Source organism: Pezoporus occidentalis, unplaced genomic scaffold (assembly GCF_034315485.1).
Source record: "Pezoporus occidentalis ecotype Australia unplaced genomic scaffold, CSIRO_AGI_Poc_V1 ctg117, whole genome shotgun sequence".
In the NCBI taxonomy this organism is placed as follows: Eukaryota; Metazoa; Chordata; class Aves; order Psittaciformes; family Psittacidae; genus Pezoporus; species Pezoporus occidentalis.
In genome coordinates, this window is record NW_026912961.1 from 4,207,571 (window position 1) to 4,229,067 (window position 21,497).

The 21,497-nt window shown below is 37.9% G+C and overlaps 1 protein-coding gene across 2 annotated transcripts in view; it reads left to right on the forward strand.

Moving 5' to 3' along the window:
* The window catches only part of LOC134175232 (guanine nucleotide-binding protein G(q) subunit alpha), a 118,349-nt gene that overhangs the window by 33,768 nt on the left and 63,084 nt on the right, over positions 1-21,497 (forward strand). Inside the window, exons 1-2 of one of the 2 annotated variants that reach the window (XM_062640921.1) lie at positions 8,970-8,993; positions 10,239-10,423. In XM_062640921.1, coding sequence (XP_062496905.1) covers positions 10,277-10,423 — 147 coding nt within the window. In that variant the 5' untranslated portion in view covers positions 8,970-8,993; positions 10,239-10,276. Of the gene's footprint in view, positions 1-8,969; positions 8,994-10,238; positions 10,424-21,497 lie in introns of those variants that run through there. The other variant, XM_062640910.1, reaches the window with a different exon arrangement.

Here is a 21,497-nt window from a genome sequence, read left to right on the forward strand (position 1 = left end):
GAGACCAGTAATGAGTGGTGTCCCTCAGGGATTGGTGTTGGGACCGGTCTTGTTCAACACCTTTGTTGCTGACATGGACAGTGGGATTGAGCGTGCCCTCAGCAAGTCTGCCGATGACACCAAGCTTTGTGGTTCGATTGATATGCTGGAGGGAAGGAATGCCATCCAGAGGGACCTTGACATGCTTGTGAGGTGGGCTGATGCCAACCTGATGAAGTTTAACCATGCCAAGTGCAAGGTCCTACACCTGGGTTGCAGCAATCCCAGGCACAGCTACAGGTTTGGCAGAGAAGAGATTCAGAGCAGCCCTGCAGAAAAGGACTTGGGGGTGTTGGTCAATGAGAAAATGAACATGAGCCAGATTCAGTGTGCGCTCGCAGACCAGAAAGCCAACCATATCCTGGGCTGCATCAAAAGGAGCGTGACCAGCCGGTCAAAGAAGGTGATCCTGCCCCTTTACTCTGCTCTCATGAGACCTCACTTGGAGTATTGTGTGCAGTTCTGGTGTCCTCAACATAAAAAGGACATGGAAGTATTGGAACAAGTCCAGAGGAGGCCACGAGGATGATCAGGGGGCTGGAGCACCTCCTGTATGAAGACAGGCTGAGGAAGTTGGGGCTGTTGAGCCTGGAGAAGAGAAGGCTGCATGGAGACCTCATAGCAGCCTTCCAGTATCTGAAGGGGGGCCTGCAAGGATGCTGGGGAGGGACTCTTCATTAGGGACTATAGTGATAGGACAAGGGGTAACAGGTTCAAACTTAAACAGGGGAAGTTTAGATTGGATATAAGGAAGAAGTTCTTTCCTGTGAGGGTGGTGAGGCACTGGAATGGGTTGTCGATGGAAGTTGTGAATGCTCCATCCCTGGCAGTGTTCAAGACCAGGTTGGACAGAGGCTTGGGTGACATGGTTTAGTGTGAGGTGTCCCTGCCCGTGGCAGGGGGGTTGGAACTAGATGATCTTAAGGTCCTTGCCAACCAAAACTATTCTATGATTCTAATTTGAAGAATTAACTTCCTCATATGACACAGTCAGAGCCCTCTGAAACATCAACTTGAAGAGTAAATGATATTATTACTATTAGATTTTACGAATGTATGTAACGCAGGAAATGCAACAGTGTTAAAACATGTAAGTAGAGATTTTTTTTAAATACATCAGCAATATCTAAATTATTTACCATCAAACCATTCTGATGCTTTGGGTAAGTTTTTATTCCCTTTTTTGCCCCCCCCCATTTGAGGTACTGAGCATTAACCAACCTGTAACCTTTCTTGTTAAGCATGGTTGCATTTTTTTCCCAATTTTATTTACAACCTTTTATTACATAGGCTTAAAGGCAAGTGTACTTTTTCTCCTGTTTTATGTAACTATGGTCCTTAACAAAGTTTAGAGTGAACTGAACTTCATCCTGTGATGCAGAGAAACTAAGGTCACATACTGAAGTTAAGCTCCTAGAGACCTGAAAATCAGGATTTTTAGGGTTGTATGGTCCGTTGCAGCTGCCAGCATTTTCAGTCCAGTTCATGTGCACAGGTGAAGGACCGTAAGTGGAATATAAAAGAAAGTTAAGAAGTTTAGCCTTATCCAAGTCTTTATCCAAATAGTAAAGTTAGTTTTCAGAGGAAATCAGGTGGTGGTCAGCATATTGCTGCCATTTTCTATCAGTAAATTGCTTACAAAAACCATACATGTTGCTTTACAGTAGTTGTATACGATATTGATCTCCTCAAAGAAGATATATATAAGAGAAAATAAAAGGTTGAGTAAAGAGGATATTGGTTTATGTACCTGAATTTTTGTATCAGGCTTGTCATTTGGGTGAAAACTACGCACCTTTGGGTACAGTGATCAAGTCTGACATGTTTTTCTACTTGGAGTCTACTTAGGCAAGTCTGCTTTCCAGTGCTATATTCTGCCCTCAGATGTGGGTATAAAAATCCATTTGAAATTAACTGTACAGAAATTTCTGAAGAGATTTGGCCTTTTCTCTGTGCAAGGAAGGTAAGAATTTGCATTGTACTATCTTTCACTAATGCTGGTATTTGCTTCTGGTTTTGTTCCATGGAAGAGCAGCATGCAGTGGACTGAATTTCACCAATTTGCTGTCAGATAAGAGTTGTGAGTAGCATAAGGAAAATATTTTTGAGGGCAAAACTTCATTTCTGGCATTTCTTCTGCATGGGTGAACTCTTCAGGCTGTTGCTCCAAACCATATAAAACGGAAAACTAAGCACAGAGCAGTAGAGAGTTGTTTCTCTTTAGGGAGTCCCTTGTTTCTCAGAGAGATCCTTTGGAGAGGAGGGAGAAGGCCACATAGGGTGGGGTCCTGAACCCATTTGCAAAGCTTTGGGAAATCTTGAGGAGTTACTTTTCCTCTGTGAAGGCAGACAGTTTATCTCTTCTTTTACTTTCTTGACTGTGAATTATACCTAAACCATAAGACGTAGCTCTAGATCTGATCATAGCTTAAAAAGATAAGGAGATGATTCTGGTTTGCTGGGTGGGATTTTTATTGAGGGGAAGGAGGTAAGGGGTTGTGGTGTTGGTATTTTTTTGTTGTTTGATATTTTGTTTTCCAGAATTTAAGGTGGAGAGAGGAAGATACTGACTTACAGTAATGGTTGTGCCTGGCTGCATACAGCGTGGTTTTGACTATCCGGACAAAGCTATATTTGATTAACTGGACTTCTTATAAAGGAGTTTGAGATGTTCTGTTTCAATAAAAAGCTTAAATTAATACTCACTTAAGCTGTAGAACATCAGCTGAGTTTTAAATTTTAATTCTATCTCCCAGTTGTCAGCAGTCCAGTGTCTTAAGCTTTATTGTAGTAATCACTTGGACTGAATTTAATTGTGTTACTCATGCAATAAATATGAGTATTAGTTGTATTGCTTTGAGTTTAGTGACTGCACTAAGGTGACAAGAAAATTTACTATCTGCTCGAACACAACGAGATTAAATTTGTAAGAAGATTTCTCTGCTTTAGAAAGCATCCAGACTGTCTACATAGAGGTCTTATTTCCCTTTTTTAAGGAAATGAGAGAATTCAGTTTCCATACTCAGGTATGGAGAAGTTCATTACTATACTATGATATTTATGCATATAATAATCAGTGAGAGGGAAAAATTTGTTCTTAAAGATGATTGGTAGAGTTTTTATAGTCTTGTAAGGAAAAGATGCAACAACTTTATTAATATTTTGTAATGGATAACATCTGCTTAGTTTTTCATTAGCATCTAAGACATACAAGACTATTCTTGAAACCATTGTCTGTAGGTTGATGTAGAAGTTTCACCTTACTTATTTGATATGTCTCTGCACTTCTTGAGCTGTGTTTGTATAATTCCTTTCTTTAGAAGGACTGTTTACTTACCTTGCCAAGATCTTTTTTTGTTGTTACAAGTCATTCATGAAATTGTATTTTGGTTTCTTTCATATAATATTAATAGTCATCTGAACTAAATGTTTATAAGTTACTAAAATGGTACACAGCAGATAATTTAGTGAATGGCAAAATGATTATACGCTCCTTTTTTGAAAGCAAGTGGAATATGCAGATGTGGATTGTGAACAAAATAATTAAGATTATTATGTAGAGATTTTTAATTAGATTCTGTCAATGGAGCAAACACTTGGCAACAGACCAGCATGTACACTTGTCCCAGGTTTTTATTAATGGCTCTTAAAATTTAAACCTGTGCTTTGTTTAAATCTCAAAGGTCATCACTTGTCTAACTAACATCTTGGCTTTTTGGAGTTACTCCATTCAATTTTTAACATAAATACAAAACAGTGTACTATTGGTGTAGGAAGAGACGTCAAGAGACCTTAGCTCTCTTTCTGGCTGTTTTGTTGCCTTGCTTGAAACTTCAGATGCTTTCCTATTCCACACTTTCACTGGCCAACCTGTGCCAATTAAAAAATGTCTTCCTACTGTCCGCTCTAAATCTACCTTCTTTCATTTTAAAGCCATTCCTCCTTGTTCTATCACTACATGCCCTTGTAAAAAGTCCCTCTCCAGCTTTCTTGTAGGCACCCTTTAGGTATTGGATGACTTGTTACAAGGTCTTCCCTTCTCCAAGTTCATGTGTCATGGCGATAATATTTTTTTAAGCAATGGAGAAAAAGTTGCATACAGTACTATGAGTTCTCAGTTAGAAAGGAGTGCTAGGTAATAGATGTACCGGGTTGAAGCCAATGGACTGCTCTCTAGTTGTGGCCGCTGCTGCCAGAGGTGATGGGCAAGGCTGCAGAGGTAAGGATCCATTTGTAAAGTGTCTAGATGAGAAACCTCTCTGCCTCGGTGCTTGACCACATCAAATAGATCGGAGCCTGCTTGTTTCACTAGCTTTGCCACTGCCTTTTAATGGAGAAGAGATACTCTAATTCTGCTCCAGGGAGTTGTTATAGGGTGAGCGGGGGAGCTTTGCCTCCGCCTCGAGGAGTTTACTGCAGCCTGTACCATCTTAATGTCCCTCCCAGCAGTGACCTTCAGTGGCAGGGCTGAAAGCTGCTGTTCCAAGAGGTAGGACAGACTGACTGCTTTGCTTCAGCTCCTGGGATGATCACATGCATTCTGTAATATCTGTTTTGGATATTTTGGCATCTAGAAAGCCAGGCCAGTCAAAGGCCTGGATTCTGCTCATCTCTTTTTTTTGTTTTTATATAGGGCCATACATAATTACAGCAGAAATGTGATCCTGCTGCATTCCACCACTGGACCAGCAACAGAAGAAATCATCATTTTGTTTTCTCTGTAGCTGAATTAGTAGTAGCAGAGAGGACATAGAACTCTCTTCCAAGTGAAATATAAATTTATAGTTAAGTATTTCTTTTTCTCATGTGTTGCCTCTCTACTACCTTTTAGCCCTAACTCTTCATAGGGGTTGCTCTGCTAGCTAATACCCGATGAGGTTGGTTTCTGCACTTTTCTTTAAATTTGTGAGGCAGTGCTCAGCAAGCTGCCTTTTCTGGGTAAATGCTTCATGAAATTGTGTAGGTATAGTAATATTGCTAGAAGAATGTTCAGCATATAACGTGTCAGGCTGTATGCAGTCTGCACAGGATGTGGAGTCCATTCTGACCCGTTAGTCTTGACTTTTCAGGTACCTCTAGTCTTCTTCCTGCCACCAAGTCCCAAGCTAAAAGCCAGTCTTCTGCAAATGCATATATACACTGTTGATTTAATGGTTCTTAGTAAATATATGTAGATAGTAACTGACAGGGTAGTTGGTTTCCATAGCTTTTGTGGGTTGGGTTTTTTTTCCTTACATATTAAGAATGTCCTTTTTCTATCTAATTTCAGTAGGACATTTCAAACGATACAATACAACGTTTTTTTTCCCTTGCCTTTTCATAGGTCAAACATGGGAATAAGCATGAGAGTCAGTCATAGTTTAGCAGCATTTATTTTCTAAACAGATGCCAGTGTACATTTTAGTTATAAAAGGGCATCTTTGTTGTTTTAGTTTAAAAACAGCCTTGTATTTAATCACTGAAGACACTATACTTCATTTTTATCTAAGTTACAATGCAGAGAATTGTGAAAACAAGTATGCATTGCACACCCATGTGAAAGAAGTTTGTTAGCATAGGCTTCTAGTCTTGTATTATTTTTAAATTAGTCTCTTATGTCTTCCTTGTTAGCTACCATGTAAGTTCTGAAACCACACACTGTGTTTCAACATTTTTGCAGAACATGCACCAGGAGTAATAATACAATAAACTGTGCATGATATGTACATATGTGTGTGGTAGCACACCTGTAAAGGATTACTGCTGCATATAAGCAATTGACTTCCTTCCTGGTTCTCATTTTGGAGGCAGTACTGCTTGGGGGACTTTCAGATATGTGGTTGTAAAATTACTGATGATGCAGTAACAGTTGTTGCTATCACCATTTGATGATAAAACTCTTGGGGAGGTCTTCAGAGATTTGACAGCTTCTAAGATGCAAAGCTCTTACATACAAGTGTTGATAATTCTCTGTGCCATGCTTGAATGGAAATTCACCACTGAGCGATTGTTATTTTTAGAAGGCAGTTAATTCTTTTCATTCATCAGTTGGGTTGGGTTTTTTTAATCTGGAAAGGAAAAAAAAGAGTAAGCCATACTGTCTCCTTGAATCAGGAAGTTCTTTGGTTTTGTTTGTTTCATTTTGTTTGTTGGCTGGTTTTGTTTTGTTTTTTTAGGGGGGAGGCAGGGGGATTAGGTTGTGTTGGTTTAGTTTCTCTCCCCCCCCCCGGGTTATTTTCTCCCCCCTCCCTCCCCCCCCCCTCCCCCCAGCCACAGCATTGACTCCAAAGTACCACCCAAGAGCTTTATTAGGATCATGGTGGGTTGGTTGGTTTGGTTTGTATGTCACCGTTCTTAAAAGATGAGGAAGGAGTGGGTGGTATTATTGTTATTATTAAAGATTAAGGTATGTTGTGTGGCCTTCAGCTGTCTTCTGACAGACAGGAAGCAATTACTCATCAGGCTTCAGAGAACTGATCTAAGTCTCAACTAATTTAAGTGTGCAGTGCCAGCTAGCAGAAGATTGATCTCATTATAGTTTTCTCCCGCCTTGGTCTGTTCTGCTGATTCCCTCCGTTGCCATTTCATGTTTCCTTTCTCCTTATATCAGCTGGAGGTACTGCTGGGGTGATGGTCATAGAAGCAGCAAAGCCATAGTAGAAGGCATAGGACGTTCACATCTTCTCAGGACAGATAGATCTATATTTTTTAAATCCAATTTCAAAGGTGAAGAAGCCCACGCAAGAGTCCTGTTACCCAGTATTCGTTTTGTTTCGTATGTGACAAATAAGATTTTAGTCACATATTTCCAAGTTGTATTTCTTAACCTGCTCTGTAATAGATCAGGCTATAGAACGCACAGTTGGTGTTGTATCAGATAATGTCTTGATCTTCTTATAATGCCAGTCATGAGATTTTAAAAGGCAAAAAATATGTAAAAATAACCAAATCTAGGTTTGACTTAGTACTGTAACAGAGTTAAAATCCCAGTCTCCACCAGGAGCGCTGTAATGATTGCAGCTTTGCTTAACCAACCTTGGTAATTAGTTACACATCATCCCCCCCCCCCCCCCCCCCCATTTCTCTGATACTAAATAGCACTGCTTTGTTTCTTTGGTCTGGGGAGGAGTGTTTGAGCAGGTCTCCAGTAACATGCTTTCAAATGGCTATCACTATTAAAGCTTTCACGTGAACAGGATGTTTTTAAAGATTTGATGCACTGTTTTTGTTGTTTTGTTTCTTTTTGTTGTTTCTTTTTCTATATTAAAGCCATACTTGAAATTTCTTTGTCTGCTTTTATGTCATCAGCAGCATAAAAATACTTCCTACCCTTGATTGTTACAATCTTAAGAGGAGCTATCAGTGTGAAGGTTCTCAGAGTTGTTGTATATTGTGCTGAAAATGAAACATCTTCATTTCTTGGTAATTTCTAGGCACTTCTGTAAATATTGTTATTCTGTCATTCATATTATTTTATCTTCTTTTTGTACATTGTGTGCTGGAAGTTCTCCATTATTTCCTTCTTTTAAAGGATGCTTTCAGACTGCTGCACATGTGTTGCTCCATGCAGTGAAGGAGGACTAGAATTGTTCTCATCGTTGCTCCTGGCTGAAACAAAATTTGTCTGCCAGTGGGCACAAAGTACTTTTAAGCATTGACCTGGGAGGGACAGACTTGAGGAAACTGAGATGGCCTTCTAAAAGAGAGATACCATTGTTGTATATGTATGGATAGTTATATGTATATACAATGTATTTTTCATATATGTATGTATTTGAAAAAAATCAGAAATACTAGAGTATGCATGCATCTGTGTCTGTAGATCCCCAACTGCAATTTGTTACTGGTCTTTGGCTGACAAAATCTTAGCAGTGACAGCCAGTTACAGAACCACAAAGCTGAATAAGACACACACTTAAGTCTTAGATTCTTCTTTGGATTTAAGTTCCTTTTCCTGTATACTGTAGTTTTGTAAACATCACTTTCAAGGTGCAGTCTGAAATACAGTCTTCTCTAATGTAACACAGATTGCTTTACCACCATGTTTTCTTCTGCATGATTATCATGTGGGTACCTAAGCTCCCAATAAAGAATTGAAAGAATGAGAAGCTTCAGGTTTTAGAACAGAGTAGATAATACAAGTGTGTTCTTCCTATCTTTATGCTAATTTGCATTTGGAGATTTTGAGGAAATCTGGATTTCCTGTAGGGAGAAGTGTTAGGACCAAAACTGGAAGTCAGTTTGTATTCTAATGATTCAGAGGTGTCTGGAAATTATTTTCTTGGGATTAGTTAAAGCAGAATCTTCAGTAAAAACGTAATCATGTCTAAAAGGCACCTCATAGATCTTTCTGGCTTTAAAGATTCATGTTGAACAGATCTTTGTGCTAAATGTGTGACTTTTCCTTAGAAAGGCTGGACCAGCATTACGGAATTACTGAAAAATATGTGGTAGGTCACTTCATATGTAAGTACATACATGTTTGTGTTGTAGGTTTCAGAAGAAAGAGAAACTATGGTGGTCTTAAGGGTAGCCTTAGTTTAATAGTTCTGTATTGTATAGGTTTGTAATTTGTACGGTGTTAAGTAGTGATTTTTCCAGGCTGGGAGATTGCAGAATTGTAAATATCTCCTCTCTGATTCCGATGGGCTGGAATTCAAGCAGATATCATTGACCCAGCATGTCTCAGAGCACGTCTTTCTTCAGAGACCTGTGCCTGGTTAGTGTGAATCTGTCAGGTTGTGTGGGGCATATTCTTCCTGGTGGGTAGGCCAACCTGTGCAGAGGTGGCCTTTGTGCTCCTAACTGTAGTACAGGCTGAGGAAGAGCTGTGAAGGCTGAGGGTGGAGCCAGGCTTGGTCTCTGATTTCAGCTTCAGAGCAAGTTCTTATTCATCACAGTAATAACCACTCCCCTCCCCCCCCCCCGGAGAAAGTGAAATTGGTCAGTATGTAACAGAGTGCTTGATTGTGTGTGTAAGTAATACTTGTGTTAGAAGTTTGTTTTGCGCATGTGGGAACTGGAACTGAAGGCTTCAAAATGATGGTCTTGGTAAAGGAAAAAGCTTTTAGAGGCTTCCAGCTTAGATTTCTGCAGTGTGTGCTATTTCAGAAATGCTTCAGGGTTGCTCCTTTAACCTTGCACTGCACTGCTGTGAAACAGACTTCTCTGACAAGATGCCTGAACCAAGGGGCATAAGGCTGCCTTTGTCCTGGGACAAGAGTATCATGGTGTGAGGCATTAAAGCTTAACAGAAATTATTTGAATAAAACGCAGGCTGAAAGGCTGAAAAGCATAGTGTTGAGCAGTGCACCCTGGTACATGCATTTAGTTTCATGCAGGGCTGACTAGCTGGGTGAATACAGGATTTATGTGGCTGTGCAGCTGCTCATTCTGAATTTCAGCTCCTCCTCTTAAGCAAATACAGGAATTTTATAGATAAGCTCTTCTGGTCAAGGAGGATGAGATCACTGAATTGGAGCAAAGAAAAACTGTTTGATGTATCTTGCATTAAGTTTTCAACAGGCAGATCTTAATTTTAAATTGACAAATAGTCAGAAATGTTCAGTAACTAACTACTTTTAGTACAAAGCACAAAGATGCAAAGACATTTAAAGGAAGGAAGGAATGACTTCCCATTAATGAATATGAGCCAAATTTTAATTAGCACTGATATTGCATGTTTCTGAGGTTAAATTTTGCAGGACTGTAATTGTTACAATATTTGCTTTAAAAACAAAACAAAAACCTGTAAAAAACAAAGCACACCAAAAACCACAGCACCAAAACGCAAGGGTATGTATTGGTTGTACGCTCCCTACCGTAATGTCCTGAAAGGTTTTTTTTCTTAATTCTTCCTGAATTTTTAGAAGAAAATGTTCCATAATAACCACCTGAAGTTAGATGTTTTGGACATTTGTCTCCAAGAATTAAAGATCTTTAAAATACACAGTCGTGTGTATTTTGGAGTGGTGTGGGGTTTTTTTTTGTTGTTTTTTTTTCCTCATTCATTTAGTTGTTAAATAAATGCACAAGTTTTAATTCAGTGGTAGTTCAGTTGATACTGATGCTAGTATTTGATTCGGAACCAGTCCTAGTAGTTACTTTTAAGCACCACTTGGCACTGCTCAGCCCTGCGCTAAACCAGCTGTCAGCATTGTACAGGAAAGGTCATGTTTGTGTCCAGTGGCTAAAGCGTATCCTTCTTATTTGTCTTGCAGGGACAGGAGAGAGTGGCAAAAGCACATTTATCAAGCAGATGAGAATCATTCATGGATCAGGTTACTCTGATGAAGACAAAAGAGGCTTTACAAAACTGGTGTACCAGAACATATTTACAGCAATGCAGGCCATGATCAGAGCCATGGATACCCTCAAAATCCCCTACAAGCATGAACATAACAAGGTGAGATGCATATTTATTTCTGTAGCTGAAGCTTTTTGTATTTTTGTTTTAGGAAATACATGGAAGGTCTCAAAAAAATTATGTATCTCCCAATTAGTCTCAAAGCTCCTAAGAAAAGGTCATTTCCCAGTCCTACCTTTAGTTCTCTGCCCTTCTGGCTACTTTAACAACACATACGTGCTGCTTTTATCAAGAGAGCTGCTCTTAAGATGCCTTGGGGCGGGGGGGGTCACAGGGCAGAGGTTTAATGGCAAGCTGCTATTTTGACTTGTGACTCTAGGTACCCGTTGTCTTTTTTTCCCAGGTCATGCTCTGGCCAGAGCACAGTTAAGCCATTCTTCTGATCTGTAGCAGATCATTATGGCTTAAGGTTTGCCATTAACATTACATGTGGACAAAACTGAAATTATTAGCAAAGTTGTTGGGGATACCTGTTTTTGTGTGAACATCTGTGAAAACTGTGAAATAAAATTTTCAACACAAGACAAGGGAACAGTCAGATCCTTTTGAGGTTGATGGTGTTGAAGTTTAAAAGGACAAAATACATTTGAAATGTTTGAAAGGTTCATCTCTGACTAGCCTTATTCCCAATTTTTGTTTCTGCTTACATTTTGAAGGAAAGATAAATAAAAATAATTGAAGCATTCCATGAAAGAGAGTGAAATGGTTAACATTTACTTGAGTACGTAGTAAGGCACAGAATTACATGACTGTATGTCCCACTTCTTGTCACAGGGGTGGTATCACAGGTGGTGACACAAGAGTGGCTCAGACTGATAACAGTTCCTCAGAGCTTGTTCTAATTTTTATTTTTGAGCCATTATCAGCAATGTTCTCAGGTGGAGAGTTAAGATCCCTCAAAAGTGGAGGGCTCAACCTTCTTCAATCTTGTGAAAGAGTATTTAATGGTAGTTTAGTAATCCTGGATGAAAATAATAATTTAGTAGTCCTGAATGAAAATAATACTTCATCAGAGAGATTACTTAAAAGTGCTTTTATTCTTAAACATCAGAAACTGTCAAAGAGCAGGAGCATTCATGATAAAGAAATAAGCTTTTGTTAAGTGGGGAAGACAGGATGAAATGAACTTGTGTTAAGATGAAAATCCTTTGTGTTTACATATATGAAGTTTTTTTATTAGAATTCAACTGCTGTATGTATTTTAGGTATCTAATTTAGAAGAAGGAAAGAAAAAGTTTATTACTGGGTTAAAGAAGCATTCACCATTTCCATCTGCCAGAGTCACTGCAGATGGTCATCACTTTGTTCCTGATGGAATGTTGCAATAAGCAGAGTTTTGCAGGGGCTTGGATTTATGCAGTGGGAAGTCAGAATGATCTTGCCTGTCAAAATCTGGATTGTTAATGTTCTTTAATGGTAGGTGGGGTTTTTTATGCACTCAAAAAAGATTGAAAAGCTTGTCCCAGTGTGTAGGAGACTGTAGAACTTCCTGGTCTGACTGTGTGCTAGTTGTCTAGTTTCCTCTCATCCCTCATGAAGCAAAATCAAATGTGTAATTAGTATGAAAAAAACCCCACCTGCATTTCTGTGTGTATTTCAGCCTTTTGTCTCTGTGTTTTTGCTTTGTGCAAAAGTACACAGCATACTGACCACAATTTCTTCTTTATCATTTTGCCTTAGTCTCTGGAAGTCCTAATCATAAATGAGGAAATTTTTTTTTCCTTTGGTTATACTATGGAATATATGTTCTGTGGATGCCATTCAAGCTAAAGAGTACTGAATTTGTAAGGTGTATTTATATAGCTGAAGTGAGCCAGTTAGGTTTGGCATAGTTGTATGTGCATGGCCAGAGCTGTTCACTTTCATTATATGAAAATAACTTGCTTAAAAGTGGGATTCCATTTCTATGATCAGTTCCTTCTTAAACATTCCCATCAATTTCTAACAGGGTGACATGCAGAGTAAAATAGAAGTCACCAACTGACAGGGTCTCAAGACAATTCCTGTACTAATTCCTTCAGAAATACAGGGGAAATCAAACTTGCTACAGTATCATGCCAGAATAGATAAGATAGTGGTCTACTACACTTTGTATAGAAGGTTGCTTCACTTTAAAGCAGTGAACACCAATCAGTCTGTTCCTTTTTTTTTCTCCAAGGCAGTTCAAAACAAACTCATTAGCTTAGCAGTCTAGAAAACACAGGAAGGGCACTTCCTATTAATTTGAATCTCCTATCAGGAAGTCCTGTCTCTGGAGAGAGTATCTCAAAGTTAGAGTAACAGCATATTTTTAGCACTGTAGCTGTTTTGCACGATGATTTAGAAAATGGCAGCTCAGGCTGGTGTAGATGTTGGTTTGGCCTAAAGAAAGGTGATCTTTTTTTTGTCAAATTCTTTATGTTCTGTGATAGACTTTGGGGCTACAGTAGAAATGTCTTTCTCTTACTGTACCAAGTTTCTTACCTTTAATTGTTAAAGGTAATTATTAAAATTAAGAGCATTTCAACTCTCAGAATGCTGCCAGAATTTGAAGTACTGTCATATAAAAAAATTAGTTGCGATCTTTGTGTGGTATACAGTGTCTCAATATTTAGGTTGGATTTTTTTTTAGCATGATCAATGTATCAAGAGGCAAGTCTATGTTCTTTCGGAGCTGTTTTGGCTTCATAGTTACCAATATAACTAGAGATGGAGAGTGAAATGTATTGTGCTATATTGTAATAATCCAGGCTGTTTTGAAAGATTTATTACCAGAGTGACTATTAGTGTTCAGAATGAGTATCTCAGAAGTGATGGTAGAGCATTAAAATGTGAAAGACATTTATTTTCCCTGTTAAGCTTTAAAATATAAGCTCTACTGAGTTTAACATAATGGATGAGGGTGATCTTTCCTCTTAGGAATTTGTCTGTCATAGGAAATGGTGGCTTATGGAAAGTTTCTGAGTTTCCTTTTGGGTAAATGTTATTGTGAAGTTGTGAAGTTTTCAGATGGCTCTGTGTTTCAGAGTAAGAAGTATTGTGTGAAATATGGGAAAGCCTTAGTTTTCTCATAGAAATGTTCACAAGCAATTGTCAAAATTGTCTTTCACCAATTTTGGGAGTGTACAGTACTAACTCTTGTGCAACCCACATGCACATGTTATAAAAATTAAAATACAGGTTTGTTTTTTACTGTTTATATTTTTAGAAAGTTAACTGTGTATCCATGCTTGTCATTCCTTTCAAATACTTAAATAAGAAGACCATGCATTATAATCTTTTTAAATTCTCACATTCGTAGTGTGGAATGTGGTATAATTCTCATAATGCCTTTAGAAGCCTTTCCTTCAGATAATATAATATAATATATAATGTGGGTTCTGTGTTTTTTGTGGTTTTTTTTTTGTTTGTTTTTGTTTTGGGTTTTGTTTTTGTTGTTCTGGAGGTTTTTTTTTATTGTGGTGATGTTTTTTTTGTTTGGGTTATTCTTCTGTTCGGTTTTGTTTTAGTTGTTTTGGATTTTTTTTGTTTTTATTGTGGTGGTTTTTTTTGGGGGTGTTTTTCTGGTTGGTTTGTTTGTTTGTTTTGGTGTTCTTTTTTTTTTTTGTTTTGTGGTTGGTTTGTTTGGTTTTTTTTTACCATGTCTGGTATTACTGGAGATGGGGAGTATACCTGGGTGGCTTCCCCCCCCCCCCCCAGTTCTCTCTTGTCTCTACCAAATCTATTACTAGACTAAACAAATAAATCTATTATTATGATAAACACTGACTACCACTCTTACCCTGTACAATTTCTTTTCAGACAAGTAGGTTCTCTCTAGCAGACAACATCAGGAAGGTGTCACTCCCCTAGGGATTAACAGGCAGGAAATCTTACTTGAATCCCATGCCCAGAATTTCCTGTGGGACTTACTTAATATTCATTACAGGGTAACTAATGTGAGTAACAGTAACAAATAGGCTACAAGAAAGTTTTTTAAAGAGGCTGAATATGTAAAAGCAAATTTTATTTTAGACCTAGACATTTGCTGTTAAATTTCGAAGAGTGTTTTAAGATGAAGTAGTTTCTGTATTTATGCTTGTTCCTTTGGGGAATGTTTCACAGTGAAAGATAAGCAGATATGGGAAGTGCTTTCAAAGTCCAAACCTTACTGGCATAATCTTCAAGTCCATGTTTACCTCGTTAGCTCATTTCTTCTAAGTCAGACAAATCCACTGGAGCAAGCAAATAAAAATACAGAAGTAGGATATGGAGTCAGGTTACATAAATTTTTATGTTGGGTAAACAGTTGGGGGTGTTAAGTGTTCTATACCTCTTCAGGGTAATTTGATGTATTTGATGTTGAACAAACCTGGTTTGAAGGAGAGGGCCTTCTGCAGACACCTCACCTGAAATGGAAAGAGCGTGAAAGACTCAATGCAGAGCAGGAGTCTGCAAACACTGGGAGGGTTATTTACTGTCAGATGATGCAGAATGTGTGGGATTTCTGGCATTTTGTGAGGAATACATTTTGGGTGGATTTTTTTTTTTTTGTTATTTTTCAGAGCAAGAGTGATGTTCTTGGTATGACGAAATGAAATGCTTACTGGTTTGGAGGAGGGGATAATGGAGAATTCCAAATGGTGCCGTTTGCGTTAACAGTATTACACAGTCTCAACCCTGGAACGAGGGCTACAAGAAAAATAGATTTATACTAATACTGTTAGTATTTCATGTATCATATGCTCAGTTACAAGAACATCTGAGAGTACTCAAAACCAAAAGTTACCCAATAAATAGGAGCCTTGCAGAAGAGTTAAATGCTTCTAATACCAGGAAGTGCCAGATGCATTACTCTGGCAAGAAACAGATTGCTGCAGAGCCAGCCAGTGTGGGACAGTATAGTTCAATTTAAAGTATCGTAGTCCTTCAACAAAATGTATTCAGGTAGAGGAACTGAAGACAGCTTTTTCAGGAGCTGGAATGTGAGGTAATACCTGTTCCCCTGATAGCTGTGTTTACCCCGGTGAGGACAGTGATCAGTAAAGCCATGAACAGTTTCCTTCTGAGTGCTTCATAACAAGTCTTTTCTGAGGACTTTGACAGTCCCAGCTAGATCCCAGCCTCTGCCCAACTGTCTTTATCAGTCTCCTGCAAGTCATTTACTCTTCTCATGCCCTGCCTTTCTCTTTGGCACCTCTCCAGTCTTACCTACATTTGACCTCAGCGGGTCTTTTATTTGCTTACCTGTGGCCTTACCATTTTGTCCTACTCTATGCTGTTTTCTTTGTCTTTCTTTACGTTTGAATAAAATAATAATTTTTAAAAACCCAACAACATGTAGTAATTTATGTGCTGTCCTTTTTCAACCAGGGTTGGTTTGTTTTTTTTTTCCCCTGTTTAAAACAGAGGTCTCTTGCATTTGTGTGTATTGCTCCAATGGATTTGTAAATTACTTGTTTTCTCCATTAGATTCTGCTTAAGTGTTTCATACTTCACTGTGACAGAAGTGCAGGTTTTAGATAAATTTTCGTCAGTGTGGGGGGAAAAGATTGAAAAAGAAGTAAGCTAGACAAGCAGGCGTAAATGTTCCCATGAAGAGCTGAGAATACCTTTATTTGAAATAAACATAAATAAATGAACACTTCCTTTCCCCAGTAAAATAATAGGTAATTTCACTGGTATGAAATGAGGAAACTGTCTTAGCCTTCAGTTCAACATAAATTTGAAAACTAGATTTTAGCAACTTTTTTTTCCAGAGCAAGAGGATTTCTTCCTTCCTCCTTTTATATTTTGCTTTAAGTGAAGCTCTTTATTTTTCCAAATAGGACATCTGAAGTGATTAACTACCCTTTGTTAATGGGAAGTGATAAGTCATACAAAAAACACTTGTGTGGGGCATGATGGTTGTGTTTTATCTTTCTAGTTCCACCATTTTACTGTTTCAGTTACTGTGGAGAACAAATGTGTGGTAATAATGCTGGCAGATTATCATCAAATTTGTGACCACTCATACACTGTATAAAGGACCACGAATACAGAAACAGGCTTCTAGGATTTTTTTGTTTCCTTTCTTCTTATTTTATTTCAGATATGTTTGTTGCTTAGTTATTTTTCTTGCAGAGCATATTGTGTGTCTGCTAGGAAATATTCGTGTGAGCATGTGCTCTGACAGTGAAAGTGTAACATATATTTAGAGCAACTTTTGAATGTGAAAGAAGTTTGGTGTTTATTTTAAGATAATGAGATGTCATACTCTTGGAATGGTTCTGACTTTCTCCATAATTAAGTTATGTAAATATAAGTATTTATACAATATAACTTTATACAGAAACTATATAAACATAACCATATCTCAGTATTTCCCAGAGGAAAACATTTAACAGTAATAGCTTCCTAATTATTTAATTCATTTCTACAGAAGACCTAGTAAGGTTATCCAGCATTTATTTCTGAAGCAATTTCAGATTGAATTTTTTTTGTCCTATTTTCCTCTGAAATTTTGTGAAAATATTTTTTTTCCCTGCAGAAAACTTTTCTGGGGAACTCTGATTTGGTTGTGTTCTGGTTATATAACATAGAATGACAAAAAATACTGTAATCTCATGGCTTTATTGTTCATTTCTAGTAACACACAAAAGTTGCTTGAAATAAGGTTTACTTCAATAGACTGAGAAATGTTCATCTGAAATGGACCATATTTTTCTGCAGGTTTTGTCAGTCTCTTGTTCAAATTGCATTTCCTATGCAGTAAAAGTTAAAATGCCTGAAACGCAGGAAGGCTTTGTTTTATAATGAAATTCAGCTTTGGCTCAGAAAACAGGCTAGTTTTAAGCAAAATAGTTATTAAAAAAAACAAACAAACAAAAAAAAAACAAACCCCAAAACAAAAAAAAACAAACCGCACAATAAAACACAACTGTCTTCCACACATTTTTTTTTTTTTACTCATGTATAATTCACTTTAGATTTTGGAATGTATTGCCAGAGTGAGGTACTCGTGTAATTCCTTTGATTCTTTACTTTTCCTGAAAGATTATTTTGCTCTTTTTTTCTCCTGATCGACATAGGTATAAAGTCTGCACATGACGAGTTGATTACATATTCACGCTTAATCAGTCTAGTCACATGCCTACTTGTTTTCAGACTGTAGGCCCATGTAGCTCCACTGTTAGACTTTGTATTCACTTTGGGGGATTGCATAGAGGTGAGGCAGGAGGCAAGAGGCTAGCATTTTGCTCCTGGAAGAGGAGGTTGGCAAAGGGAAATCTAAGCATAACATTAGTCATGTTATGTTTTAATTTTTTTATAATAGCTTTTATAAAAATCAAACAAGGCTATGGTTGCATGCTTCAGCTTTGGCAAAAATGGACAAATCTTGACTGTAGACTGGTTTATGTTATGGTGGACCTAAGATACTGGGTAGTTAGGAAAATAATTTATTATGAGCAAATCACTTTCTTGAACAGTTTCAAGCATGACAAAAGCTTAATTTTGTATTGAAGGGGTAGTAACTACCAAGAGTTTCTTTTAATCCTTTGTAACATTTCACAGAATCACAAAACTGTTAGGGTTGGAAGGGACCTCTGGAGGTCATGTAGTCCGGATCCCATTTCTCTAATTCTCATGTGTCTCTCCACTTCCTTAGTCCCTATTATATATGAGAGTTTCTGGGCACTTGGCTGGGGCAAGTAGTACTGTGGAAAAACTGTTGCAATTAAGGCTTTTTTTCTTAATTAATTGTTTCATGATAATGACTTCCCATTTTTCTTAATGTGACCTATTGGCAAGAGTTAAAAATTGACTTATTGTGTAGTTGTTAACCTTCTAAGCCAATTCGTATATACAGTGCAGTAATAGGTAGCATGTACATGTTTTACTAGTTTGGAGTGTTACTTCTTGAAAATTCTCCAAAAGGCAAATTGTGTCCAGAATAATTTTTGTGTTTGGAGATACTCTCTATTTTTAAGTATCTTTTGTTTGATCAACTGTAACTGCTGGTTTGAGAACTTGAACTCTGTTTGCGTATTGTTGGTTTTATAAGCAGGCAGATGAGTTCTTTTGATGTGTGAAGATCTTCTTTGCATCTGGTCTTCAGTCTTTATCAAGCCGTTTGTTTGGTTTTTTTTTTTTTCAACCATAAACAAAATGCTGCCAGCTGTACAGGATGGATGAAAAGGCAGCTGCGTATCACTGGAGCATAAGCCTTGGACACATCTGCCCCTCTCTGAACTCCACCAGAGACGTATACTGAGTGGAGGAACAGTGGGGTTATGCCACAGAGGGGGAGCTATTGACAAAGCCATTACGCAAGTAGAAATCATATTGTGGTCTTCAGGGTTAATTACACCACTTTGTGGTGATTTGAATGTTTGTTTCTGTTTATCCAAAGAATAGAAAAACACAGGGGTGGAATATAATGTTTAGTCATTATCTAGTCTATATCTATTAGTAATCCACAGAAAACTACACCCGAGAGAGGCTGAGGGTATCCAGTCCTAGGGGGACTTACTTTGTTCGATTTTGTGTAATCATGTGAAAAATGTGTGGGTTGGAACTATGTGATCTTTAAGGTCTCTTCCAACCCAAACCTTTCTATGATTTTGTGATTCTGTAGGTTTTGGAAGAAAAGCATCATCCTGACTTCAGAAGGTCTGACTGCAGATTTGTTTTTCTAACTGTGTTATGTGTAAGGGCACTCTCTGTCATATTTCTGAAGAGCTTTAGAACAAAGTGGAAACTAGTTTTTTATGTATGCCCTTGTATTAGTGCCTGTTTAGTCAATTATGATTGTTTTTTGAGGCAGCTCAGTAGTTTCTTCTTCAGTGCTGGTTCTGCTCAACTCGGTGCTTGGAATTGTAGCCTGGTAGCACCCATTACTCATGGCTCTTTCAAGGATAAATTAAGGCAGAAATCTGTTTTATATTCAACATACAGTAGTTTTTACACACACAGGACTCGCTAAGTATTCTCTCAGACCACATTGGCAACTTGTAGTTGTGCAGAAATGGGATTTGTTCCCCATGTAAGAATGTTAAGAGTTCCAGTACAATTTTCTGTAGTTTACTAAAACATAGCTTCTGAGTTGAGTGTAGATGCAAAAGTTCACTTTTTCAGTAATAGAAAAGAATATATACTTCAGATTGAAGAGGGGTTTTATTGTTGTTGCTGCTTTTGGTTTGGACTGTCCATATATTTTTATTAAGGGTACTAATCAAGATGATAGTCCATCTTTGATAATGATGGAAGAGCCATTGGGTTTGGACTGAGGTATCATTTAATGACAGGAATAATGTTTGACTAGTGCATGTATGTACTGTGGTGTATGCAGTATAAAATGGAATTTCGTTAAAGAAAATTGGGGTTACTTCTCTGGCTCAGTTTTGCTCATAAGGGAAGGTGTTTCAGGAAATGAATGAGGAAACTGAGAAATCCATGAATGGACAGATCTCAGAGGATGCAAAGGAGCCTGCACCCTGATAAAGTGATACATTTCTGCAACACAGGCCATGCCCTAAATTATGTTCCGGAAGTTTTGAAGGACCATTTTCAGTTTAGAGGGGTGTATGTATTTGTGTAGGCTTGCTAGTTTTTGGTTAGTTAGAATTTGTGATAATGTGTTTTGTATAGTTCCTTTATTGCTTGCAGCCGAAGTCTTTCCCATTCTTTGAGGGGAATCTAAACACCTGTCAGCATTTTTCCAAGCTTAGTCTTGGAATTTTTCATAATTTCTGGGTAGTTCTCATGCCACTGACCAGGAAAACAAATTGTGCAACCTCATTATTAGACTCATTGTGAAAGGCTTCATTTCATATGAAGAGTTCTGCAGGGCAGTGTTTATAAATAAAACCATCCTAATCAGGGAGGGGCATGGCAGTACAGGCTTGCAGCTCATGTCATTTTTGTGTGATAAAAAATTACTTGCAGGGGCTGCCCTTGCCATAGCAGAGTTCTCATTCACTGCATTGCAAAATGTTTTAAACAGCAACTCCTTTTTGTGAAAAAGTTACATAATTTTCACTGTTCTCTGTCTCAGAAAAGAAATGTGCATTTTAAAGAAGTAGTTTTTTGAGGATCTAATATTAATGATTGAGAGAAGCTGTCGCTCACTTGCCAGCTCTGTTGTTTCCTGATTCCAGTGGCCTGTGTATGCTCTTACTGGTACGTTTCTGCCTATCTGTCCCTTTTTGGACACTTGTCATCTTTTGTGGTCTTCCTGTAGAGCTTCCTGCAGACTGTCTGATACCATATGAATCAGCAATGTGGGTGCTGTTTTGCCCCTCCAACAAATAAGAAAACTGCAGCATCAGTATTTTTGATTCTTCTTCATTGAAGTTAGTAATATTCAGGGTTACTTTCTTAATTCACATTGAGATGCATTCCTGTGACCCAAGAGGCATTTTTTGGTTTACCGTATACTGACAAGGATATGCAGTAGAAAACAGCCTTTTATGAATGTATCTCAGGCAGATGTTGGAACAGTCTGGGTGTAGTGAAACAGACATCATCTACAGAAACCTTGCCAACATAAAATGTAATCAAATTCTGGCTGTTCAACACTTTAATGCAATTTTTCAGTGTGTCCTCCGTTACTGGTCCAAACTATATGAGAATTAGACTTTAAGAATGCTTTCCTCTTGGGAAAGGAATGAAAATTAGATTTCTTATATGAGGCTACCACAATGAGAGAAAATTTAAATAAATATGGCTTGGAGGGGGTTTGTTAGAAACCTGAGTGGAGGGAGTGATATAGTTGATATGTAGGTCAGTGGTCAAGGACCTACTTTTAAAGTTAGTCCCTGAAGGGAGTTTTGTTTAGTAATGCTTCTCTGACGTTCACATGGTCTCATTGAGTCTTTATTCTTTGAACATGACATAGTTACTTCTCAGAGTATCAAATAAGCTTTTTCTCTCAACACTTTTTTTTGTTTTTTTTTTGGGGGGGCTATTCTAGGTTTGGTGATTAGATCTCTTTATTTGTGTTAGTTTCTTTTTTTTTTTCTTTCACGTTGGATGTTCTCCCTATCAGATCTTGTTTATTATCCTTCTCTCACACAATTGCACAAGACTGTTACACTGCTAGAAGTATGGATCTTTGAATTAGTCAGATGTGATCATTATTAGACATAGCTTCATACAGCTGGACAAAATGTGG